The 21855-nt window shown below is 37.0% G+C and overlaps 1 protein-coding gene across 2 annotated transcripts in view; it reads left to right on the top strand.

Annotated features, from left to right (window-relative positions):
• Positions 1–21855, top strand: part of DPP4 (dipeptidyl peptidase 4) — a 38143-nt gene that overhangs the window by 14537 nt on the left and 1751 nt on the right. For both annotated transcript variants that reach the window (XM_030454285.1, XM_030454286.1), the window contains 14 exons: positions 189–292; positions 3697–3832; positions 3971–4015; positions 6705–6809; positions 6914–6981; positions 7157–7210; positions 7729–7853; positions 8606–8653; positions 9187–9285; positions 11236–11305; positions 12513–12707; positions 13666–13720; positions 15375–15474; positions 17071–17135. In XM_030454285.1, the coding sequence (XP_030310145.1) occupies positions 189–292; positions 3697–3832; positions 3971–4015; positions 6705–6809; positions 6914–6981; positions 7157–7210; positions 7729–7853; positions 8606–8653; positions 9187–9285; positions 11236–11305; positions 12513–12707; positions 13666–13720; positions 15375–15474; positions 17071–17135 (1269 nt within the window). The remainder of the gene's footprint in view (positions 1–188; positions 293–3696; positions 3833–3970; positions 4016–6704; positions 6810–6913; positions 6982–7156; positions 7211–7728; positions 7854–8605; positions 8654–9186; positions 9286–11235; positions 11306–12512; positions 12708–13665; positions 13721–15374; positions 15475–17070; positions 17136–21855) is intronic.

The following is a 21855-nucleotide window of genomic DNA, read 5'->3' as shown; positions in this document are numbered from 1 at the left end:
AAAAAAACCCAAAGGATAATTTATGCATTGATATGAAGAACTACATTTAGAAATTTGTCTTTTCACATATCTGAAGTTGGCTCATTCTACCTGAATGTCTGTGGTAGTTTCTTCATCTATAGCTTCAAACACTGATTTCACCAAGAATATTCTTTCTTCAAAAGTACAATGAAAAAATTTATTTTTAGGCAGGAGCTGTAAATCCAACTGTGCGATTCTTTATTGTGGATACCAGATCACTTCCTGATTTCCGCTCTGCTGAAATATCTCCACCTGCAGAAATAAAATCAGGGTAAGAAGTTCTGGCTAGATGTTTGCTTGTTTCTTTTGGTGGGAGAGGAGGAGCTTTATGTGTGACCACCCTGTATTCAATGTGTATGGCAGTTTTTCTCAGTCATGTGGCTCTGGTAGCAACAAGATTTACCAGAGAAAATCTGCACAGAGATTATCCTCCCAGTGATTATATATAGATGGCATATTCCATGTATGTTATATTCAGAATGTGACAAGTTCTTGGCTCATCACATTCAGTGGAGTCTAACTATGGTGAAGTCATTTCACAGTACAACTTTAATATGAGCAAGTTTTGGTATAATCAAATTATAATGTATGTATTTCAATTCACTGAGGGGGGGGGAAAAAAGCAAAACTTTAATGGTAAGTGAAGATTTTATTTCATTGGAAGCAGGCGCCTTGCTTAGGCAAGGTATCATGGTTGTCTTCAGATTTATACTTAAAATGTTTGTTTTCTTTGAAAACACGGTGGAAAACAGCACCTCTCACAGTAAATGAAAAAATGTATTTCTCAAAATGCTACTGAAAATGCACAACATGATATAAATGTATTTTGTAAAGAGCAGCTAAATTGATTTAAAATGCAAGTACACAGACTTTGGTGTCCCAGATCTTAGGTTTTGGTTTTTCTTTTTAACAGTACTGTGGACATTTTTTAGAGGTTTGGACTTAGGAACATGATTGGTATGGATACACAGGTTATGCTGATGAACTGCAGAAAAAAGCAAACCTAGTCTGTTGGCACATAAAACAAACATTTTGTACACGGTGGGCAAAAACCGGTGACTGGAGTATCGGTACTATTCTGTTTCAGTCCTTACTCCGGTGTAACTAACAGCTCTGTGTTACATGAGGTATTCAAGTTTTTATGAATATGTTGTTCTTTATCCTTTCTCTTCAGTAACACTGAAATAGCTAAATTTTATATATCTGTTGTGCAGTGATTTTTGCCAGAATTTCAGTGCCTCAGAATTATAAGGCCTCTAGATTTTAGTTAGTTGCAGTTAAGATCTCTGCTGTCTTAGAGTTGTTTTATAGTTTGCTAATGCTTAATGAAAGCTGAATAATGTTGCTGTGTGACCTGGGGACAATAACCATCATCTACTTTACAGTCTTGTATCCATCTGGCTAACACAGGCATGAGCTATTTGGAGTTTATCCATTTTTAGAGGAATGCAACACTGTATATCGGGATTAATAGAAAGAAATCAAGTCATGAATGATGAGTGCAATGATCAAAACTTACTCTTTCTCCCAACATCCAATCCAAATAATGCTTAAGCTTCGGTATTTGTGTCTTGAAAACAATGAGGTGACCAGAATAACTCTTGGAGTTTTTCTTCACAAAAGTACATGAGTAGGAAAAGGCAAGTGATGTGCAATGTTGCTGTTGGGTAGTTTTGCTCCTGGAAGCACAAAGTAATCAATATTTACACCACTGTAATTATATTTATACCATTATCTAATAGCGAAGTTAATTTTTGTGGTGGAAAATTCTATTTTTACTTCCTTGTTTTTAAATTCTGAGTAAAATTAAGTTTGAATTGGTGGCATACCTCAACCCACTCACATGGATAGGGATTTCAAGGACCAGTACTGCAGATTGTTTTCTGTTGCAGCACTATCAAGCTTGTTGTATGTACAGCAGTTGTACCCTCACATTTGAATTGTTTCAGAGGTAAATTTTTATTATTTGTAAAGGAAATCTGCCACTTAAGGAAAATGCCACTTAAGATGATAGGTGTTACCTGATACTTTTTGCTGAAATACCAGCACGAAATCCGTGTAGTGTTTAAACACCACTTTTAGCACCATGGGTACAAGGAGCTCCTGTTGGCTAACAGGAGGATGAAGGCAATGGATGTTCCTTGTCTGAAGTGATCTGTCCTAAAAATAACTAATCTTCAGAGCAGGTAGCTCCAGGCATTGATTGCAGGAATATCCTTCCTCATCAGATAATGAGGAAGGGCAACGTGAAACTACTGCACTCTATACTGGAGTTAATTCCAGCTCAGTTAGCATTTCATGGGTTGTTGAAAAGGGAAGGTGCATTCTTATTCTCCATAATAATAATAAATATTTATTATCTTACAATAGCATCATAATAAATATTTCTTTTGCTTTCCTTGTACTGTCCATCTTTTCTGATGGATGGTTATAGTCTCTGGAATTGTTCACTCCTCTCACTTAAAAGGAACAAAATCTGTGGGGATAATTCCCTCTTACAAGGCAAAGGAGACCACTGCTACAGGTACACAAGGAATGGCAGTTGAATTTTTTTTTTCCAAACAAACTACTTTAAAGTCCTTTTAATATTGTTCTAAAATGTAATGTTTGAGGTCAGTGACAATAACAATTAAATCACCTGCCAGCTTCCCAGTCAGATATGAATCTGAGAATAGACCCTTTTAAAACATGATTTCTCAACTACAATCTAGATAATAAACTTCACAGTGGTCAATAACCAGTTGGCATTTATTTTTAATCCATCCACACTAACTGTAGTGGGTTTTTTTCTTTTTTTCTCCCTTCCCTGAAAATGATCATGAAGATACTTGCTCTCATCACAAAACTTCCCACACATTTTTGTTAACTGACTTTGGGGAAAAAGGGAACATGAACTTGGATCAAAGTAAAATGTGCTAACTCCGGTTAAAATCGTATACTTGCCTTGGAGGGAGGTTTGTTTTATTTTAGTTCCTAGGGCTTCTAGGAGATAAGAGAGATCTAAAATAAGAAAAGACAAGTACATCTAACAGATCGTAATGGTAAACAAAACCACTAGATTTTATGTGGTGTTTTTTTAAAAGTAAGATACAGGAATATTCATTAAAATGATTTTTTTTTTTTTTTCAGATTCTCTAGTTGTTTATGATAACTAGTTGGTATTCTGAAGACAAAAGTAAAATATTCAAATAGTAATATGTGTTCTTGATATGGCCTCTCTCTCCATTCTAACTAGTGGAAATATATACTCGATTGAACAAAAATACGTATCACTCAGTGCTTACAAGCAACCAGCTAAGGATAAATTTCAAAAATTCTATGGCCCATACAACTTAATATTCAGGAGAATTTGCTCTAGATGCACATGGTACAAGATTTATCAAGAGTCTGGAGTAGCTGTTATTGTGTGCATTAGATTATAGTGTGCTGGCTGTTAGAATTTAACTGCAGTCTTTCTGGAAGTGGGTATCCACAAACTACCTAATTCTTTATTGTATGAATGGAATTAACCAAGGCATTTACTGGCAGCAAAAAAATTACACTATTAGGTTTACATCATTGTTTATTGTTGAAGAGTAGATTGAAATGAAAATAGCCAGATGAGTCCCATTCAATGAGCTGCTGGATGCTATTACAGAGAAGATTTAAAATAGCTAATGCTATTGTTTGTTTCAGTGATCATTATTTGAGTGTTGTAACATGGGTGACAGATGAAAGGATCTGTCTGCAGTGGCTCAGAAGAATTCAGAATTTTTCAGTCCTCACAGTCTGTGACTTTGAAACTGCTTCTGGAAATTGGTCATGTCCGCAGGTAAGAAAAAAGAAGTGGGAGAGCTGCAATGCTTCATAAATTACACTAGAGAGGAGTCGTATGTTTATCTTTGTAGAAACATAGCCTAATGTAAAATAAACATAATTGTTGTGGGATTGTTTGTTTTTTCTTTCCTAGGAAAAACAACTTACAGAAAAAAGTACAACTGGCTGGATTGGCAGAGTGAGTGTTCAATTTCTAAAACTGCCACATGCTAAATAACACTGATAATTAAGAAAATTTCACATGAGCCTCTTGCTGTTTGCAAAGTCTCTTTATGTGCAGCCTGATCCATTCACTTGTTGCATTGTACAGGAAAAAATAGTCTCACATGGAGCTGCTATGCCACCTCACTCCCAGTTTTAACCTTTTGTAGATATGGGGTTTGAACTCCGAGGCTGGGAGACAGTGCAGTGTGGGCTGGAGCTGAAACTGCACCCTCTGACTCATCCATCATGTTCAGCTTGCAAAAAGCAGAGTACTCCTTCCAAAATCCTTTTTTATTCTGACCCACTGCTTTGGTAGCTGTAGGTAAGGGAGTGCAGGAGCCACGATTCAGAATTCCCTTTGTGTTGGGGAAGTTGTCAGCTGTGCTTGTTTGGCTCCTCTCCATTCTTCCTGCCACCTCCAGCAGGATCTAGGGGATAAGACATACTGAGAAGTGTGTCCTATAACCTTTGAATTGTATTAAAGGAAAGGCATAGAGGATGAAAGTAATTTTTAGCATTTTGTGTTGCAGCAAACCATTTCAGGTTCTCCCTCGGTGGGGGGGGATGAATATTTATTTATTTTCCCACATACCCAGAAATATCCATAGGAGAGAACCAAGGGCAAAATGCATATAAATGACCAGACTAAAATTTTCATACATTTCTGCAAAACCAGTCACTACTGTCTGGATGATGCTTTCCAAGCTGCCTCTCAGTCCTCTTATACATGGTAGAGAGTAGGCACCTAATGAACTACACAGAAGATCTGGGGGAAGTGAAGCAGAGATGCAAAAGTTCAGACTTGGAGGGAGAAATGAGTTTCAGAGTTTTTGATGAGAACACACAGTACACTTTCCACTCCCGCATTTTCCACACACTGATTATGCTTTAGTCACTAATTCACTTTTGAAGTCAAAAATGAAAGTTTAAAGAAATGCAAAGAGGGAGGCAACAGCAGGGATGAAATCATCCGCAGTATGAAGATGAGAGATCAACCCACCTGCTGTCAAATTTGATATGGAAAGGAAGGCCTTAACGCTGACACATTTTGCTTCTCTGCAGCAAAGGCTTCACAATTAGACAATGTGATGATCAAGCTGCAGACTTTGTAAACAGTTGTGCAAAATGAGAGGGCAAAATGCGAGTCTGTGCCATTAAACTAGGTTGTTGTTTTTTTGTTTCTTTTAAAGTGACAACCCACATCTTAGGAGAAAGATAAATGGGAGAAAAAGATCTCACTGCCTGATTCTTGGATTTGAGAAGGGAATGGAAAGTAGGGAGGATTGAAGAAGGGATAGGACAGCTATATTTATTCCTTTCTTTTATTCTTATCTGCTTAGGGATGATAAAATGATACTTCACTGAGAAGGGATATTTATATATATATATATGAGATATATATATGAGAGAGAGACACATATATTTGTATATACAATACACATAAGTGTATATACAAACTTAAGATATATATGTGTAAAATTAAGCCACATATTTCTTTCTTAGTACATATTCACAGTGGGCTTCCTGTTCTTTTTTCAAAAATAGAGATGAAATTCTACTTAATCAAGAATGCTCAGAACAGCCTGTGTTACTGCATAAAAGGGTTCCAGGTCATGAGTTAACTTAGAGCTTGCCAGTTGAGTTGAAGGAAAGTCACACTTTTAAAAAGCAAGACTGCAATAAGGGAGAAGATAGCAAAATATTTGCCATGGTATTTTTTGCAAATATATTGCTAAGAAAGAAGGGGTCATAATGTGGAGCACGTGGGTTAAGGAAACTCGAATTGTTTACGGAGTCACTTGAGGAAAGTCACCTCATCTTTCTGTTTCAATTTAAAAAATGAGTCTCACATCTCAGAGGTAGTTGCATTGTGTCAGTTGTCTAATTAACATGTAGATGTTTTGGCCAAGAATCGCAGAACTAACTTCTATTTCTTTCAGCTCAATTTCATTCCTGTTTTCTCTCTACCATGTGGAGCACATCCAAAAGCAGTCAGTAGAAGGAATCCATTCATTTCTACCACTCCCAATTGATAAGTGGATAGTTCCTTCATGAAAATATAATTTCAGTTTGGGTAATCTACTTGCTATCAAAATTTTCTCTTGGAGAGCAGGTTTTTTGTTTGGTTTTTTTGTTGTTTTTTTTTAGTAAGGGCGACATTTTTCATTGTCAGGCTAAAAAAAATTCAGAGAATTTTTTCATGAATATGTGTTTGAAAATGGGAAGTTCAAGGAAAACCTGTATTCACAGTGTTTGCATTGCTACAGGCTACAGCTGCATGTTGGTGTTGGGCAGAATAAAATCGTGACTCTAAAATTAAATGCACATGTTGTTTTCCAAAATGGTAATGAACTCGGAACACCTGTAGGACTTCACATTCCAGGGAGGTAGGAGGGGACATCAGTCATTACCAGAGTGAGTACTCAGCAAATTCTGCTGCTTAGGGAGCAAGAAAATATTTCAGATGTGTTTACTCTTTGGGTAATGGCTACAGGTGCTACCTACTGAATCAGTAGGCAAAAAGTTTTGCTGTACATTTGGTGATACATTGTTTAAAATTTATGATTTGATATCTCTAAACAGAAGTTTGAATACTTATAATTTTGGTTAGGGGGTTTTGTTGTTCACTTTAATAGACATTTCTCTTCTCTTTTGTGTTCAAGTTTCAACCATCTGTCCCTCACTTTATGCCTGACAACGCTACCTACTACAAAATCTTCAGCGATGCAGTAGGTTACAAGCACATCCATTACATACATGGCTCACAGGTAAGAGATAAGGTGTAGAACAGTCACTGCTGACTTGTATTTGTCCTGGTTATCAAGGAACTTCACATTCTAATATTTTGTCTTGCCTGTTTTTTACATTCCAGGCTCCAGTACCTATTACTTCAGGAAAGTGGGAAGTAATCAGTATAGAAGCTGTAACGAATAACTTTTTGTAAGTATTGTCATTAAACTATTGATTCCTATCAGGAGGAAGGGGCTGTGCAAGGAAGAAGATGATCAAGGAGAATAAGTAATTAAAAATGTGATCTAAACATGTATGATAATTCTTTAAATGCCTTAAGGTACTGTAGACATTTTAATAAAACTGATATGTTTTGCATTTATAGATATTACATCAGTAATGAAAACGGTGGAATGCCAGGAGGAAGGAATCTTTATAAGTAAGAATTTTTTTCTGCAGTATGAGTAAAATATTTATTAATGAAAAAGAAATTTTAAGAAAAAACATTGCAAAATAAAAGATTAGGATGTTTATAGTCTAACGTGGGATCCTATGTGGGAAATTTAATTAAAATCAGTGTAGGAGTATAAACTGTAAAAACAACTAAAATATTTTTCTGTAAATCTAGCTAATAAAGGGAAATTATGAAATGAACAATTCCCCACATGACAAATCTCTATAGAAAACCTCTCATGGGTTGTTGGTTTGGTTTGGGGCTTTTTTGCCACATTATCATTTCAGTATTAAATCAACTCAAAATTTTAAAGTCTATTTCTCTACTTTTTAAAATCAGTAAGGATTTCACTCCTGAATTTTATTGTAATTCATTCAATAGTCTTATTTTAAAAGATTTAAAAAGATTTAGTCTTATTTAAAAAGCGTATGCTTGTTCAGCATAGGTATTAAAAAAAAAATAATAAAAAAAAGTCTTTGAAACGAAGCTCATCTACTTTGCAGAGTGCACTTGGAAACCAGTCCAGCTTCTATTAAATGTGTTAGCTGTGATCTGGATCAAGAAAGATGCCAGTATTATTCTGTGTCCTTCAGCAAAGATGCACAGTATTATCAGCTAGATTGTCGTGGTGAGTAAATCTGGAACTTCCCGATACAAACGTAACTCGATGATAAGTTGGGTGGGGAAATTCCCTTTAACAAGATCTTGATCTGCAGTGCTTAACAATTTGTGTTGATATTGTTGGGTAAGTCCACTGGCAGCAGAAAAATATATTCCCTCATCAGCTCAAAACCACTTTGACAAAAATTACAGAGATAAAATTTGATAATTTTATCTATCCGTGAACCTGAAAAAGATGAAAACACTTCAGTCTGTTGCACTGCTCAAGAGCTGCACAGTGAGCTTTGTCTGTAGAAGGAATTTGGAGGCTCTGAGAGCAAGGTGAGCAAAAGGCTGGGTAAAGAGAAGTGCTCTACTTGTGGGTATAAAATTTAAGATAGGTAGTGCTCTTTGAAAAAAAAATGACCATAATCATAGAGGTCTGAGACAGACTAGTCTCACTGTTTACCTCAAGTCCTTGTGCTAGATAGTATCAGAGATAAACTAATCAGTGTGTGGGGAAAAATAAATTCTCCAAAATCTCCCTTAAATTGAAGTGCATATTTGTTTTTTTTAAGATGTCAGGACCTTCCTTGATGGAAGGGAGTTCCTTATGGGTTCCTGTGGCCTCAGCTTGGGTCCTATTAACTTAAAATCCAGCCATGCAAAATGGAGGAAAAGAAGTTCTAAGATTTTATGATTCACCCACTTCAACTTCCTTTACAAGAGTTATGTTTTGGGACAGCATGCAAACTTGAGGGTTTTGTGCTTTATTAACAGGTCCTGGTCTGCCCAGATCTACTCTACACAAAAGCAGTGATGATCAAGGTATGGGACTCTCTTTAAGTGTAATTTATGTTGAGCCAGAAAATTGCAGTCTAAATTTATTTTAATTTTTTTGTCATTGCACTCTAAATTTATTTTAATTTTGTTGTCATTGCTTAGTATAACAATTAAAATTTCAGTTCAAAAGGGTAAGTTTAATTTCAAATAATTAGTATAGTTAACCAGAAGAATAAATGATATAGCTTTATATATATATATATTTATAGTTTATTTAATTATATTTTATATTGTGCTAGAAAACAATGAACGGTACAAAACTTACTGGATGATTGTTCAGTTTTTCTGAAATTTCATTTAGATGAAAAACTTGGAAACCAGCCTTCTGGTTACTAAATTGCTGATGGAAAACTATTGTAAACATTGAATCTGAGACGAAAATCAAAAACTGCAGTAAACTAAGACTGCAATGTTTGTTGTCATCATCTCGGGTTGAATTTTAAAAGCAGTTCATTAAAGAGCAATGAATTTGAAAAGAATGTATTTAATCTTTGACTCTTACTAACTCTATTATTTAGTCCTCAGGTACTTGGAAAATAACACTGAACTGGAAAATTCATTGAAAGATATTCAGATGCCGTCAAAAATATTTGGCTCCATTAGTGTAGGTGGATATAGTAAGTTCAAAAACATGTTTTACCTTTTTCTTCCCCTTCCACCAAGTGTTCAAGGTCTTCTGGTGAAAAGTATGCCAGAAAAGATGGGTGTGGTGAGGCTTATTCCAGTTATTCAGTACTTAGAGGCAAGATCAGATCGTGTTTTTCAGACATGTCCAAACACTTTTTTTTCCTGAAATCCCAAAATGTTCCTTTTTAAAATACAGGATTTTTTGTAGTGTGATGTCTTGATGTTTTAATGGTGAAGTGTCTTAACACCTTTTTTCCCTGAAAATTATGTGAAAAACCCAGGTTCCCAACACCACATTAAATAAATAAATAAGAGAAATGGGGGATGGGGCACAAAGCTCATAAGCATTGCTGAATTTAAATTACATTATAAATTCAAGTAGATCTTAATTTACAGATGCAAATGTCTTGGGTTAGCAGGTTGGGACAGTGAAGAAGTTCAGGTATTATGAAAAAACAGACCCAGAATCTAAATGGAAAGGCTTGCAAAGTCATTTAATCTACATTTCAACAAGATCACCTTTTACTTTGTGTAGGGGAGTATTGGGATTGAATAGTCATGTTCTTAAAAAGCTTATTCACACTTCAAGACTACATTATCCTCTGAATACAGACTAGAATGAAATGCTAGAACATGAACTACTAATGCTTTGCTAGTGGTGCTTCTCTGTATAGGTCTGGTACCCTTCTAAACTGTTCTTGCTCCCGCCTATGCTTCTCGCTTTTCTCTTAATGACAAATTTCCTCCTGATAAAATGAATGGATATTCTTAATGGAATTATAATTTACAGACTGTATTAAGTTCTGTCAATCACTGTTCTTTTTGATGCCTCCCTCCTTCCACTGTAACTTTATTTATATAATAACTCTCTATCTTTGTGTTTTCTGTCTTTTATTTCTATCACATTTTTACTAGGGCTAAAGATGAAATCTTCCAGGCAAGATGGAGGTTTAAAGATGTTCTTCATCAGTTGCATATTCATCTTTTTATTCCTCTTTGTTCTTACTACTTCATCTCTTCAGGGTAAAAGCTTTTGGGTAAGGGGAATCGATTTTCAATGTCACAAACAGGAGAAATAAATATATTTATAAACTCATACTTCAAGTTTCAAGTCTGCTTAAAAATCTGTGTATGTTATCAAAGCAGAAATCTTCTCTTGTGACTACAAAGTATACAGAGGATGAAAAAAAATAAAATTATTATTTTCATCTATTTAATTTAGTTTCTCAGTTTTTTCAGTGTTTTAATCTCCTGGACAAATTTCTGTAAGACTTGCACTCTGGCTGTTACTGAAGCACAATCCATCAGCATTGCCTCATGCTTCCTTTGCAACATCAGTTCTTTTATAATTCATGAATGAGCAATGGAGCAAATTGGTTTGCAAAACTTACATGGTGTACATTTAAAATGTTTAGCTAAATTGCAGCCAACTTGAGTAGAAAGTATCATGAATGGAACCAGAATCAACATTGCTTGAGAAATAGTAGATATTTGGATATATTTCTGGGATGCTTTACAAACTGTCATGCAAAATCTATCTGGCATGTTCAAAATATTTAAAATTTCTTTTTAGTATTGGGAGAGAAATTTTAATAGAAACTTTTGAACTAGGCTTATATTTACTGCTGTAGAGACTTAGCAAGTTTCACATGCAAGCTTATAATGTAGAATAATGCTCTGAGACAGTATGTTGAGTCCCCAGATTTTATGATGATTATTACTGTAGTCATTTCAGTTCCAGACTGCTACCCTAGCTAAAAGAGTTAAAAAAAAATTACTAGATTACCTAAGAATTTTTATCTATCTATATTAGGACCATTAAGATGCAATTGCTTTTTAATTTTTAGGAGATGACTCAAATGTGCTCTTGTTTGAATTAAAGTGTATGTGAAATTATTTCACTGGACAACTGACCTAAATCAAATTCTCTTCACTTTTAGACCTGTGGTATCAAATGATACTGCCTCCCCATTTCCAGTCATCAAGGAAGTACCCCCTGCTCCTTGACGTGTAAGTCTTCAAGTTATATGGCAATGTTGTGTTAATAATCACTTTCATCTACTTAAAATGTTCTTAGTAAGACTGGGAAACATGAGAACGCCATGCTCTTTAATTTTTAAAGTAGTTTTAAGAGGGAATGAAAAAAATGAGATGTATCTCAATTTGTGATAGAGCCTCAACAGTTCTGAGTACAGGGGGACAAATACCTCCCTACTTCTCCTGGCCACACTATTTCTGATACAGGCCAGGATGCCACTGGCTTTCTTAGCCACCTGGGAAGCACTGCTGGCTCATATGCAGCCACTTGTGAATTAGAGCCTCCAGGTCCTTTTCTGCCTGGCAGCTTTCTAGCCACACTTTCCCAAGCCTGTACATTGCATGGAGTTGTTGTGGCCTAACTGCAGGACCTGGCACTTGGCCTTGTTGAAGCACATGCTGTTGATGTTGGCCCATTGATCCAGCCTAACAAAGTCTGTCTGTAGAGCCTCTCTATCCTCAGATATCCAAGTAGTTTTTAATTTGCTTTTAAAATGGGAAAGAACAGGTTATAGAGCCATAAGAGCCACTCCTCCATTTCTTACTCTGTTGAACAGCATTTAGAGAACTGCACTGCAGAGAGAATTTTAATATCCAGTCACTCAGAGTGTAATTTCATAGTGCTCAAGTGCTTCCACATATTTTAAAATAAAAAGTTATAATTACAGTTTTGCTCCCTTTTTCTCAGCCTGCATAAGAAGTAGTGTAGACTGTAGAGAACACTGATGAGACAGTTAAAGTGCAGGAAAATATGTTTTTCATTTTCCACAAATGAATGCTGTTTGTTGATTTCAGTCTTCAACCAAATAAATCGTGGGTTGATGGAACAGAAATCATTAAAGAGCTGCTTTGAAACTCAGACAGCTAGATCTGCCAACACAAAAAAGAATTTGGTTTGGCTTTCTGATAAGTCATCTAAAGTCCCAATAATGGAAGTTTCTTAGTAGATCAAAAAGCAACAAAATAAATAATCTAGTTTTTCTTGATAAACAGCTGGCATTTTAAAAATGTGTTGTTTTTAGTGTCCAGGCAAAGCAGCAGTTTGGAGTCAGTCAGTGATGCTTTCCTTATTTGTTCAGCTTTAGTGACCAAAAATTGTCAGCAATAATTGTATTTCAAATGCTTGATGCAAGAATACATAGAGCTTAAATGCCTGAATTCTGTGGCACTTTTCACCTAGGTATGCGGGACCCTGTAGTCAGAAAGTGGATTATACCTTCCAGATGAGCTGGGCTACTTACCTCGCAAGCACCGAGCAGATCATTGTGGCCAGCTTTGATGGCAGAGGAAGTGGATACCAAGGCGATGAAATTATGCATGCAATATACCGAAGGCTGGGAACATATGAAGTGGAAGATCAGATAACAGCAGCCAGGTCAGCTACATTGAAATGATCAACATCTGCTCTTTCTTTTCTGTGCTTATTGTATAGCAGCAAAAATGGTGAAGGTTTTAAACGGTCACCTTGAAAAACATAACCAAATTCTACGTTAAATTTGTATGCTGAAGTGTTTAACTTATAGGCCAACCATCATTTTATACTTTAAAATGGTTTAATGCTGTAACAAGCAATTTATTGTATCCTTGGTTTTATAGATGTGATAGCTGTCACATTACAGAAGAGCATGTCTATTAGTACATGTCACATAATTGAAAAGCTTTCTACTAAGGAACTTGGACTTGGAAGTTTTACTCCAAGCTTTTTGCAGGTTTCTTTTGTGATGGAGTTACTTGTATGAACTTCGCAGACTTCACATCATAGTTCATCTTCGTCACTTGGTTTATGCTTGTAGAATCTCACTAAGCTGAATGATGTCAGGGTGAATCTCTCAGAATCACAAGGAAGTGATCTTACAGAGTTTGCATTTTGTGATTTTAAAATGTTAAGTAGTTTAAACAAATAACATTTCAGAATTATCTTTTTTTTTTTAAACCTTGACTGGTTTTATAGATGTATGCCTGCCCCTTACTGCTGCAGTTTGTGTGTTGATCCACCCACTCCCCTCTTTTTTTTTTTTCTATTAAAAAAAAAGGACAAAAATAAAAGGTGAGGGAGGTGGTGAAATCTAACCTAATACAATACAAATGTCAGTGAGTATAGATGAGGACTTTTACAGAGGTTTTTTTTTCATATGCATAGATTACTACTTTAATTTCTTAAGGATACACATGCCTGAAGTATGAAGTATGCGTTCATATACGGTCACTGTGATGGAATGGGAAATGTTTGTTTGTTAAACAGAAAGAGGCAGACATGATGGAAAATAAGCATGTCTGTATAATGGCAGATTCCCACAATCCATGAAGCATTTAATTATTCTGCTTGCTTCCAGAAAATTTTCTGAAATGAGCTTTATCGATAAGGACAGAATAGCTATTTGGGGTTGGGTAAGTATTCAAATAAGCTTAGTTGACTTATTATTTAATTGTAGCAACTATTTGCTGTGTTGGAGTACTTAATGTGAGGCACCTCTGGGATCATAGCAGAGTCCAGTGACTGAACTGATGAAGTGCATCTTAGAAGTGCCTGTATACATTGTCCCTTTCCAAGTATTCAAGAGCCTTTGAAACAAAAATTAGGACTGTCAGAGGGAGTGAAAACATTTTAATGGGATACTGCCTGGCTATATTCTATTGAAGCAGTGCTTCCAGCTAGAGGCTAGATTTCTCTTACTTGCAACCTCTTACAGTAGAGGGGAGTGTTTAATAGCATATACACACCCTCTCAGCTGCAAAGCTGTGTAGTGTTATCATATCTGTTTGATTCATACTGTGAACATTTCTCTGTCCCAGGCTGCTGTTTCACTGCTTCTTTCTGACGTCACAGCAAGTGTTCTTGTATGCTCTGCTTAAGCATACTATGTTTAAATATATTTAGGGTAGCGTGCAGTATCTTGAATTAAATTGCTACCTGAAATTTGGTCAATACTGGTGACAGGCACCAGTGAATGAAATTACTTGATGGCAGGATGATGGTTGCCTTTAGTAGGTTTCCTTGTAGGGATAAGCATCCCTGTGTTGTATAAGGTCAAGTGTAGTAGTAATAACTTTAGTGAGAGGGGAATTCTTTCTACAAAATTGGAGGAATCTAACGCTTTTTCCAATCCTACATTACATTAATTTTGTTTGGCCTGGTGAGGCAACTTATTTTTGCATGGATTTAATTACTAAGTATATGCATCACTTCACTGATCTAACTGGGAGTACCTAAGGATTGGAGCTGGAGCAAACATGTAAGGGCTGTCAACTGAGATAAATTTCCATTTCCCTGTCATCTGGTTTCAAGATAGGAATGAGATCCAAAAATTGCTCTTCTCTTTGAATGTGGGTGGGCACATTTTCCCGAATAACCCCTTCAGACTACAGTGAGGAGTGTCATTTGGGCAGGCGGTGACATTGTTTAGGTATCTTGCTGCCTGGGTGCTCAAGTGTGTCAGATATTTACTCATCTGTGTATCAGACTAGACTGTGAGTGAATATTCTGTGCATAGCAAGGAGTGTATTGCTGCACAGTTCCTCCCACAGACTCAGCAGAAGATCCTTTGCTCCCCAGTCAGTCTTGCTCTTGATGCTTTGGAGGAGACTTAGCAAGTGAGCTGCTGTAGGCCTGCTCTGAGGGAGTTGTAAATTTTTTTGGATGCCCTGGTGTATCTACTTATCAGGCACATTGTGGGCATGAGCTCTGCTTCCATCCGCTCCCCCCAGCACTGAGAAGGACGCAGCGGTTCAGCAGTGTCTTGTTTCCTGTCTTTTGCTGCTGCCTACAGTGCTACCAAACACTCTCATCCTTCACTGAGTCACAGTTCAGTGGCGTTTGTGCCCCTTTTCCCCAGCAGGTTCTCGTTCCTCAGCACCACAGCTGCCACACGCTGTTTGATGCCTGTTTCCCCCACCGAGCAGGCTGGGTGAGATCTGACCCAGTTTCAGAATGGAGTTCATTAATATGAAAAACGCTGAGCCTATAAATGTCTGATGAACCATTTAGCAGATGGGCCCCATCCTTTTCTTTCTGACTAAAATAACAGCAATGTTTTCTTCTCAGTCTTACGGGGGATATGTGACCTCCATGGTGCTTGGCTCTGGAAGCGGTGTGTTCAAGTGTGGAATAGCGGTTGCCCCTGTGTCACGTTGGCAATATTATGGTATGTGATGGCTTCCTCATAACAATGATTCCCATATGTCTTGCCGTGCACATGCTACAAAGTATTGATTCATAGCACAGAACTTTGGTTCTTTACTAGATGCCACGTAAATGCCACTTGGTCTGTTTTTATGAACTCATAGGTACTGCGTTTCAGAATTGAACCAATTGCCTAAATCTTGTTTCCCACTTTAAAAAGTCAGATCCACAATTCCAGGCAATCTCTTTAATTCCGGGTAATCTCTTTTTAATTTAATGAAGGTTAAATTATAGTAATATTTCTGGTGTTCCTGTAACATGTCTGTGTTTGCTTTCCAACGCTGAGACCGGTATTCTGGGTGTTCTGAGACCGGTATTTTGCATCAGAAAGCCATCACTGCTAGACTTTACTTCTTCAAAATGCTACTTTCCTTAGAATAACAAACAATGAGGCTTAACATCAAACTTGCATTGTGATTTACTCAAAGTGAAAGAATAGTATTTAATTGCCTCTCTTTTGTAGTGTAAAATTGTATTTTATAAATCTAATTAATCTTAAGATAGCTTGATGCGAGGAAAGCATGAACAAGTGGGCAAGTCTGTACATGCTTCAAGCTTATATTGTGTAAGGTTGTAGTTGCATGAGGCTATAAATGCAGTTATAGGGGCCCTCCTCCCAGTGTATATATAGTGTATATATAAGTAAAAATACACTATGTGCTGGTACAATGTGACGTGATTTTGGTTTGGCTTTGTCCATAAACATTCAAAGGAAAGCTTTTCCTGACAAATCTCTGCTAAATAAGGCATAATTTACAATTCCATATCTAGCACAGTGGCTGTTTAATGGTGTGTTTTGTGCTCTGGCTAATTCAGCGGATCAAATCACACTGCTAGGTATTAGCAGTAGTCCCTTGAGGGCATGTTTCATATTGGTTTCAATATGAATATTAGAGTATAGCAGGAAGTGTTTTTAACTGAAGATCAGGATCTCTAAAATTCCATGTTTAGTTGATTAGATAAAGGAGAGGGTTATAGAGGCATGCTCACTCAGCATAAGAAAACCTTATGTGACAATGGTGATGAGAAGTAAAATGAACATTAGAATATGGCAACAGAGCATAGATTTGTATGGCTTAAAATAAAGCAGCAAATGTCCAACAAAGCATAATATGATATCATGCTGAAAAGTCTGTGGGAAATCAGACACTTATTTTGACTACATAAGACTGTAGAGCCTAATCTACTGTGACGTTTTTTCATTTATAGATTTTAAGTAGTAAACACTTAGATAAAATATCTTGAGGTTTGTTTTCAGATGATAGTAATTTATTGCAGGATTTTTAGTAATTTTCTTAGGCTTACTGAAAGAATAACAATAAGGTAACATTGACACGATGTACTTTATTAATATTCAGCATTCAGGTGTCCATGGCAACAAGATTAAATATTCTGAATAATGGTGGTTACCTACATGCCTCTTTGTGGAAAACCTGGTGGCTTCTGTTTGTTCAATTTCCAGTATTCATTCTTATTGTTTGTAGCAGTGGGTAAAATTTCTGATAGAAAAAACTTGTAATTAAGCAGCATGTTCTGGTTTTGTTTTTTTTAATTACAGATTCAATATACACAGAGCGATACATGGGCCTTCCTATAGCAAGTGATAATCTGAAAAACTATAATGTAAGAAAAAAATCAATTTCTTTCATTTTTTAAGTGTGGTGTTTCTTTTCTAGAGCACTCTATTTTTCTTTACGAAGTCTAGTTCCTTCCCTATAGGAAGAAATGTTTGTTTCTTCTTTCTAGCAATAACTGTTGCATTGTGCTTTTAGAGGCTGTAGTCTCATGCACTTGGATTTGCATGAGGCTGTTACTCCTTGCTATATAGTATGGGGTTTCTGTTGTTTATTTAGTGTGTTGGGGATTTGTTGTTGTGTGGTTTTTTGGTTTTGTTTTTTTTTTTAATTCAGTTCCATTTGACTACTTTGCAGACTGTAAAGCAAGCAGTAAAAACTGATTTAGTTTAAAATTTAATATGCTCATGTGCAAGCTATGCTTTATCTTAAACAACATTTCCACCAAAACAAAAGTACTCCACTTCTTTCAGAAATGTAATTTTTAAAAATGGGTATTGCATGAACTTTCTTGCTTTAGGAATCTTCAAGATTTTTTTTCAGAGCAAGCAATATTTCCTACATATTAGGAAACTTCGACAGGGACCGTGATCCTATCAAAGACCAGACCAACTGACAGCCAGTGGTTTTGCAGCTGCAATTTTGGCCCCATCTCTGTGAACTCAGTGTGTCCAAGGTTTGGTCTAAGGGGACAGATGTTTGCCCAGACATGAGGGAATTTCCAAGTGTTCTGATGAGAACAAGATATATGTAGATTGTTTGTCCCTATTATGGCATGATGGTTTGACTTGCTCTTCCTTTGTGCCAGCTGAATTTTGTGATGTCGAGGGCTTTTTGAAGTCACAGGTAGCTGTGCTTTGGGCAGAGCAGCCCAAACCTCTGTAAGGTTTTGTTAAATTCCAGATCTAGGTGGAAATGAAGTGGCTGTTGGAAAACAGAGGGATTTGAGGGGTGCCATGATTATTGTCATGTTTCACAGTGGTGTTCAGACATGGTGATACTGTGACCAAACATGGATGTCAGGCAAAGAGATGGGGCATTCTCTGTATTGTGGTTGATAAATACACTAGAAGACAGCTGAGCACTGATTGTGTCTTAATGCACAGGGGCAAAAAGGGCTGGGGGGTTGTTGCATTGATTTAAAAGTATAATAAAACATATAAATACACATGTATATGGAGTGAAATGTCTTTTTTGACGTGTCACTACAGTCATCTAATTTTGTCAGCTGCTGTATCAGGTGTTCTGGTCAAACTGATGAGCAATGGTAGTGACTGCTGGGACGCTTGGTACTGTGCCTGCCACTTCTAACCAGCAAGCTGCTCGGGCCCCTCGGGGAGTGACCAGCCACCTGCAGCCGCCTGCCTGCCTTTTTCCAAATGTGTTTCTTTAAGATAGTGGGAACAGTAGGAGGTCTGCGAGGTAGCAGTGTAAATAGAAGTTACTGTCGTTGTGCAGAACGAATGTTAACGCTCTGGGTGCACAAAGTCATTCACCAGCTTCACAGCACAGATGGCAACAGAGGACTGTTTAATCCTTTCAAGCCAGGAGTCGGATTTTCTTGGCATAGTATTCATTGCTGGCAATGGACACGTTGAAACTGCCAGTACCAAAGAGCGAAAGGTTTCAAATGTGTTACTCAGAGGACTAATTGGGGAGAATGGTGGCTAGATGGAGGAGGGGTAATTGCACAGATCAGATTGTCTCACTTCACTGCTCCTCCTAGAGATATCAAAACGCAACTGAAGTCCTCATTTGTTGTCAAAAGCCCCAAGTAATATATTACTTTTCCATATAAACTGGGAGTGGGTGGGTTGTATAGGTGAGGGGAGAGTGGGGCAGGGATAGCTCACAAAGTGAGGGGTTTCCTTCATGTCACATCAATAGAAGGGTTGTGGGACGCTGTTGCTGAAGACCCTTACTCGCTTCAGGCAGCCTTCTGGCCCCTTGTTGCTGATGAGAGCTGTTTTCTGAATTAAATGGTTTTTAGCAAGTAAATGCAAAACATGTACCGAAAGCTCTCCTAGATGAAGCTGTTAAAGCATTTTTGAACTGTTAACTTCGTGCTGTCAGACTGCAACCGTTATAAAGCTGGCTTGAAAAGTGAAAGGTTGCATAAATTCTGTACTGTGTGCCTTAATTTAAAAGGAATGGGAATGCGTACACACCTGCTTAGAGAAGATGCATGCTGCTAGGTTCATTCCTAATGTGCAGTGTTATTAATGACTGTGAATATATAGTCTCAAGAAACTAGATGTGGTAAGAGGGCTACACTCTGTCTTACTATGACATTAGGTTTCACATCTATTGAAGGAAGAGAATCTTAGATGTTAAATACTCTTTGTCAAGATAAAAGCCCTGGGGAAGGATTGCCCTCCTTTAAGTAGGCCAATTAGGTGTGATCAGTGCCTTTTAATGTAGTGGTGAACAACTGAGAGCTTTGTAAAAGGAAGGAGCAAGCCTTAAGTGGAGCTTATATATTTAATTGTTTAGGGAGGGATCCCAGGCTGAATGGCAGAGAAGTTGTCTGCCCAGGAAGACATGTCCCTGAGGTAAAAGACTAGAGACTCTATAAGGACAGAGAGCTAGAGGTCAGATGCAGTAGCCATGGAAAGCATACCGAAGAGACTGTTCAACTTGTGAGAAGATTATTTTGCAGTTCACTCTGAATTTGATATGCTTTTGGCAAGTGTTTGAAACAGTCATAGATTTGGCAATCTTTTTCTAGCAGATTTGAAATGTTCAGTCCTTAAGAACTGCTGCATCATTAGGTTATGCAAAACAGGGTACAATTTTGTAAATATGCCATCTTGTACTGATTTGACATTTGTTCTATTATCTGAGAATATGCTAAAGGGAGAGAGACCTTCAGTTTCAGCCAAACCTTAACTTGTTTGTGGAGTGCTGATAAAATGTTGACTGCTGTGTGATCTTTAGAAAAGCCAGTTAAACTCAGCAGGACCCAATTCTCAGTACTTGTACATGTTACCTTTGCAGAACCTTTGTCCTGGCAGTATAACTGAAAGAGAAGGGGTAAATTAAGTTGTATTTATTTGCTGTCCACTTGAGGATTGTTCAGCTGATATAGCTGACGTTTTCTGCTGGAACTGTGCCTGAGATTGCTTCCTATCTTGCAACATTCTCTTTTGGCCAAAGTACTGTGACCTCAAAGTATGTTTTAGGGCAGGAACTCTTTATGTTGAGTATGGGTTGGAAGACATAAAAAAATGAGAGAATATTCCTGTCATGTATTCATTTTTTCTAAAATATTGCACAAATAGCTTTAATTTGTTTAATGCTGGGAGGGGTAAAAATAGTGAAATCCTTTTTCTAAAACTTCTTTTGGAAAGTCCAGTTCTCAGAAGTGTCGCTCAAGTCAAGCTCTCACTCAGAAACCAGCACTGATTTGCTGAAAGAATACGATCTATTGTTTCCCTCTGTACTTGTGGAAGAGGACATATTCAAAGAATATTGTTCCATTTCTTTCCTTTTTAACACCGAGATATTAATTGTTCTTTTGGTCAGCTGCTGTACCAGTGCTTCTCACTGAATCAGTCTCCTGATTTTAGCAGTCTCATAACTATCTGTTCATACTGCATGATTCCAACTCATTTCAATATATGGTGTCATGCTTCTAGTGTGCAAGGATTTCCATATATTAGGCAGGATTTCTGGTGCTCTGCAGCTTTTCCCTATCAAAAGAAGGAAATTGCAGTGTTATGGATTGGAGGGTGCTTTTTTTTTTCTCTCAGACAAACTTAGTTCTTTGTAGTTATTCAGCCAGATTTTAAAAACCATTCCAATTATGAGAGAGTTATCAGTTATAATGTTGTGGTACATTATTCTGCCATGGCAAAAGAACCTTTAAAGATTCATGAACCTACAAGAGACATAAGGAAATTAAAGCACTCTTCTGTCTTGGTAATATAATGTATTTGCCTTTCTGGGGGTATTAGATGCAAATCTCTGTGCATGGATACAGCCTTAGCACAAGGTGAGAAAGAAAAAAAAAAAACACAGAACATCATGTTGTTTTGTTCCTAGTTTTTACTTTTACCTTGCTTTAGTAGCTTTTCAGCTGCTGTAATATAGAGAAACATTCCAGGTGGATTCAGTTATTTAGAGAATCCCTTTCATGTTGCTAATAGAAAGAAATAAAACTGAACTTATTTTTCCTCATTATTCTGGTTGTCTTACTAAGCCTAAACTATGTTGTCTCTTGCCCCTTCTTCCTGCTCTTGGGCCAGAGCACAATCCTATTCCCTTTCCTTGCCCAAATTAAAGACCTTACCTGCTATCCTCAATTTCCTCATTCATTAGTACCTAGTCACAGCAGCAAGCTAGGTGGTTAGTATGTTTAAGGAAATGGGTTGTTTCTATGTTTTAAGTTTCTTAATTAATCTTAGTTGCTGATTATTTTTTTTTTTCCTCACTATTGTATTTCAATTCCCAAAATGTAGCTTGACTTCTATTTATAGATTTGGTCTGGTTTTTTTTTCCCTTCAGGCATTTCTCTGTCATATTTGGGGATGAGCATTGTTCTAAATTTCTAATCAGTTGTTTTTTATTTGTGGCTAATGAAATACTAGCTCTGTTGGCTTACTTACAGGTAAACTAGTGTACAGTTTCGTGGGGAAGATAAACCCACGTAGCCTCTGCAATAGCTATTCCCTGCTATCATAGGGTGCACTGTTGCCATGGCAACATTTTTTAACTTGTCTGCAGTCGTGCAGGAAACCTATGGCAAGTGGTGTGCTGCAGGCTAACAA

Source organism: Calypte anna, chromosome 7 (genome assembly GCF_003957555.1).
Source record: "Calypte anna isolate BGI_N300 chromosome 7, bCalAnn1_v1.p, whole genome shotgun sequence".
NCBI lineage: Eukaryota > Metazoa > Chordata > Aves > Apodiformes > Trochilidae > Calypte > Calypte anna.
Note: the sequence above shows the minus strand (reverse complement) of the source record. Positions and strands in the feature narration are given on the sequence as shown.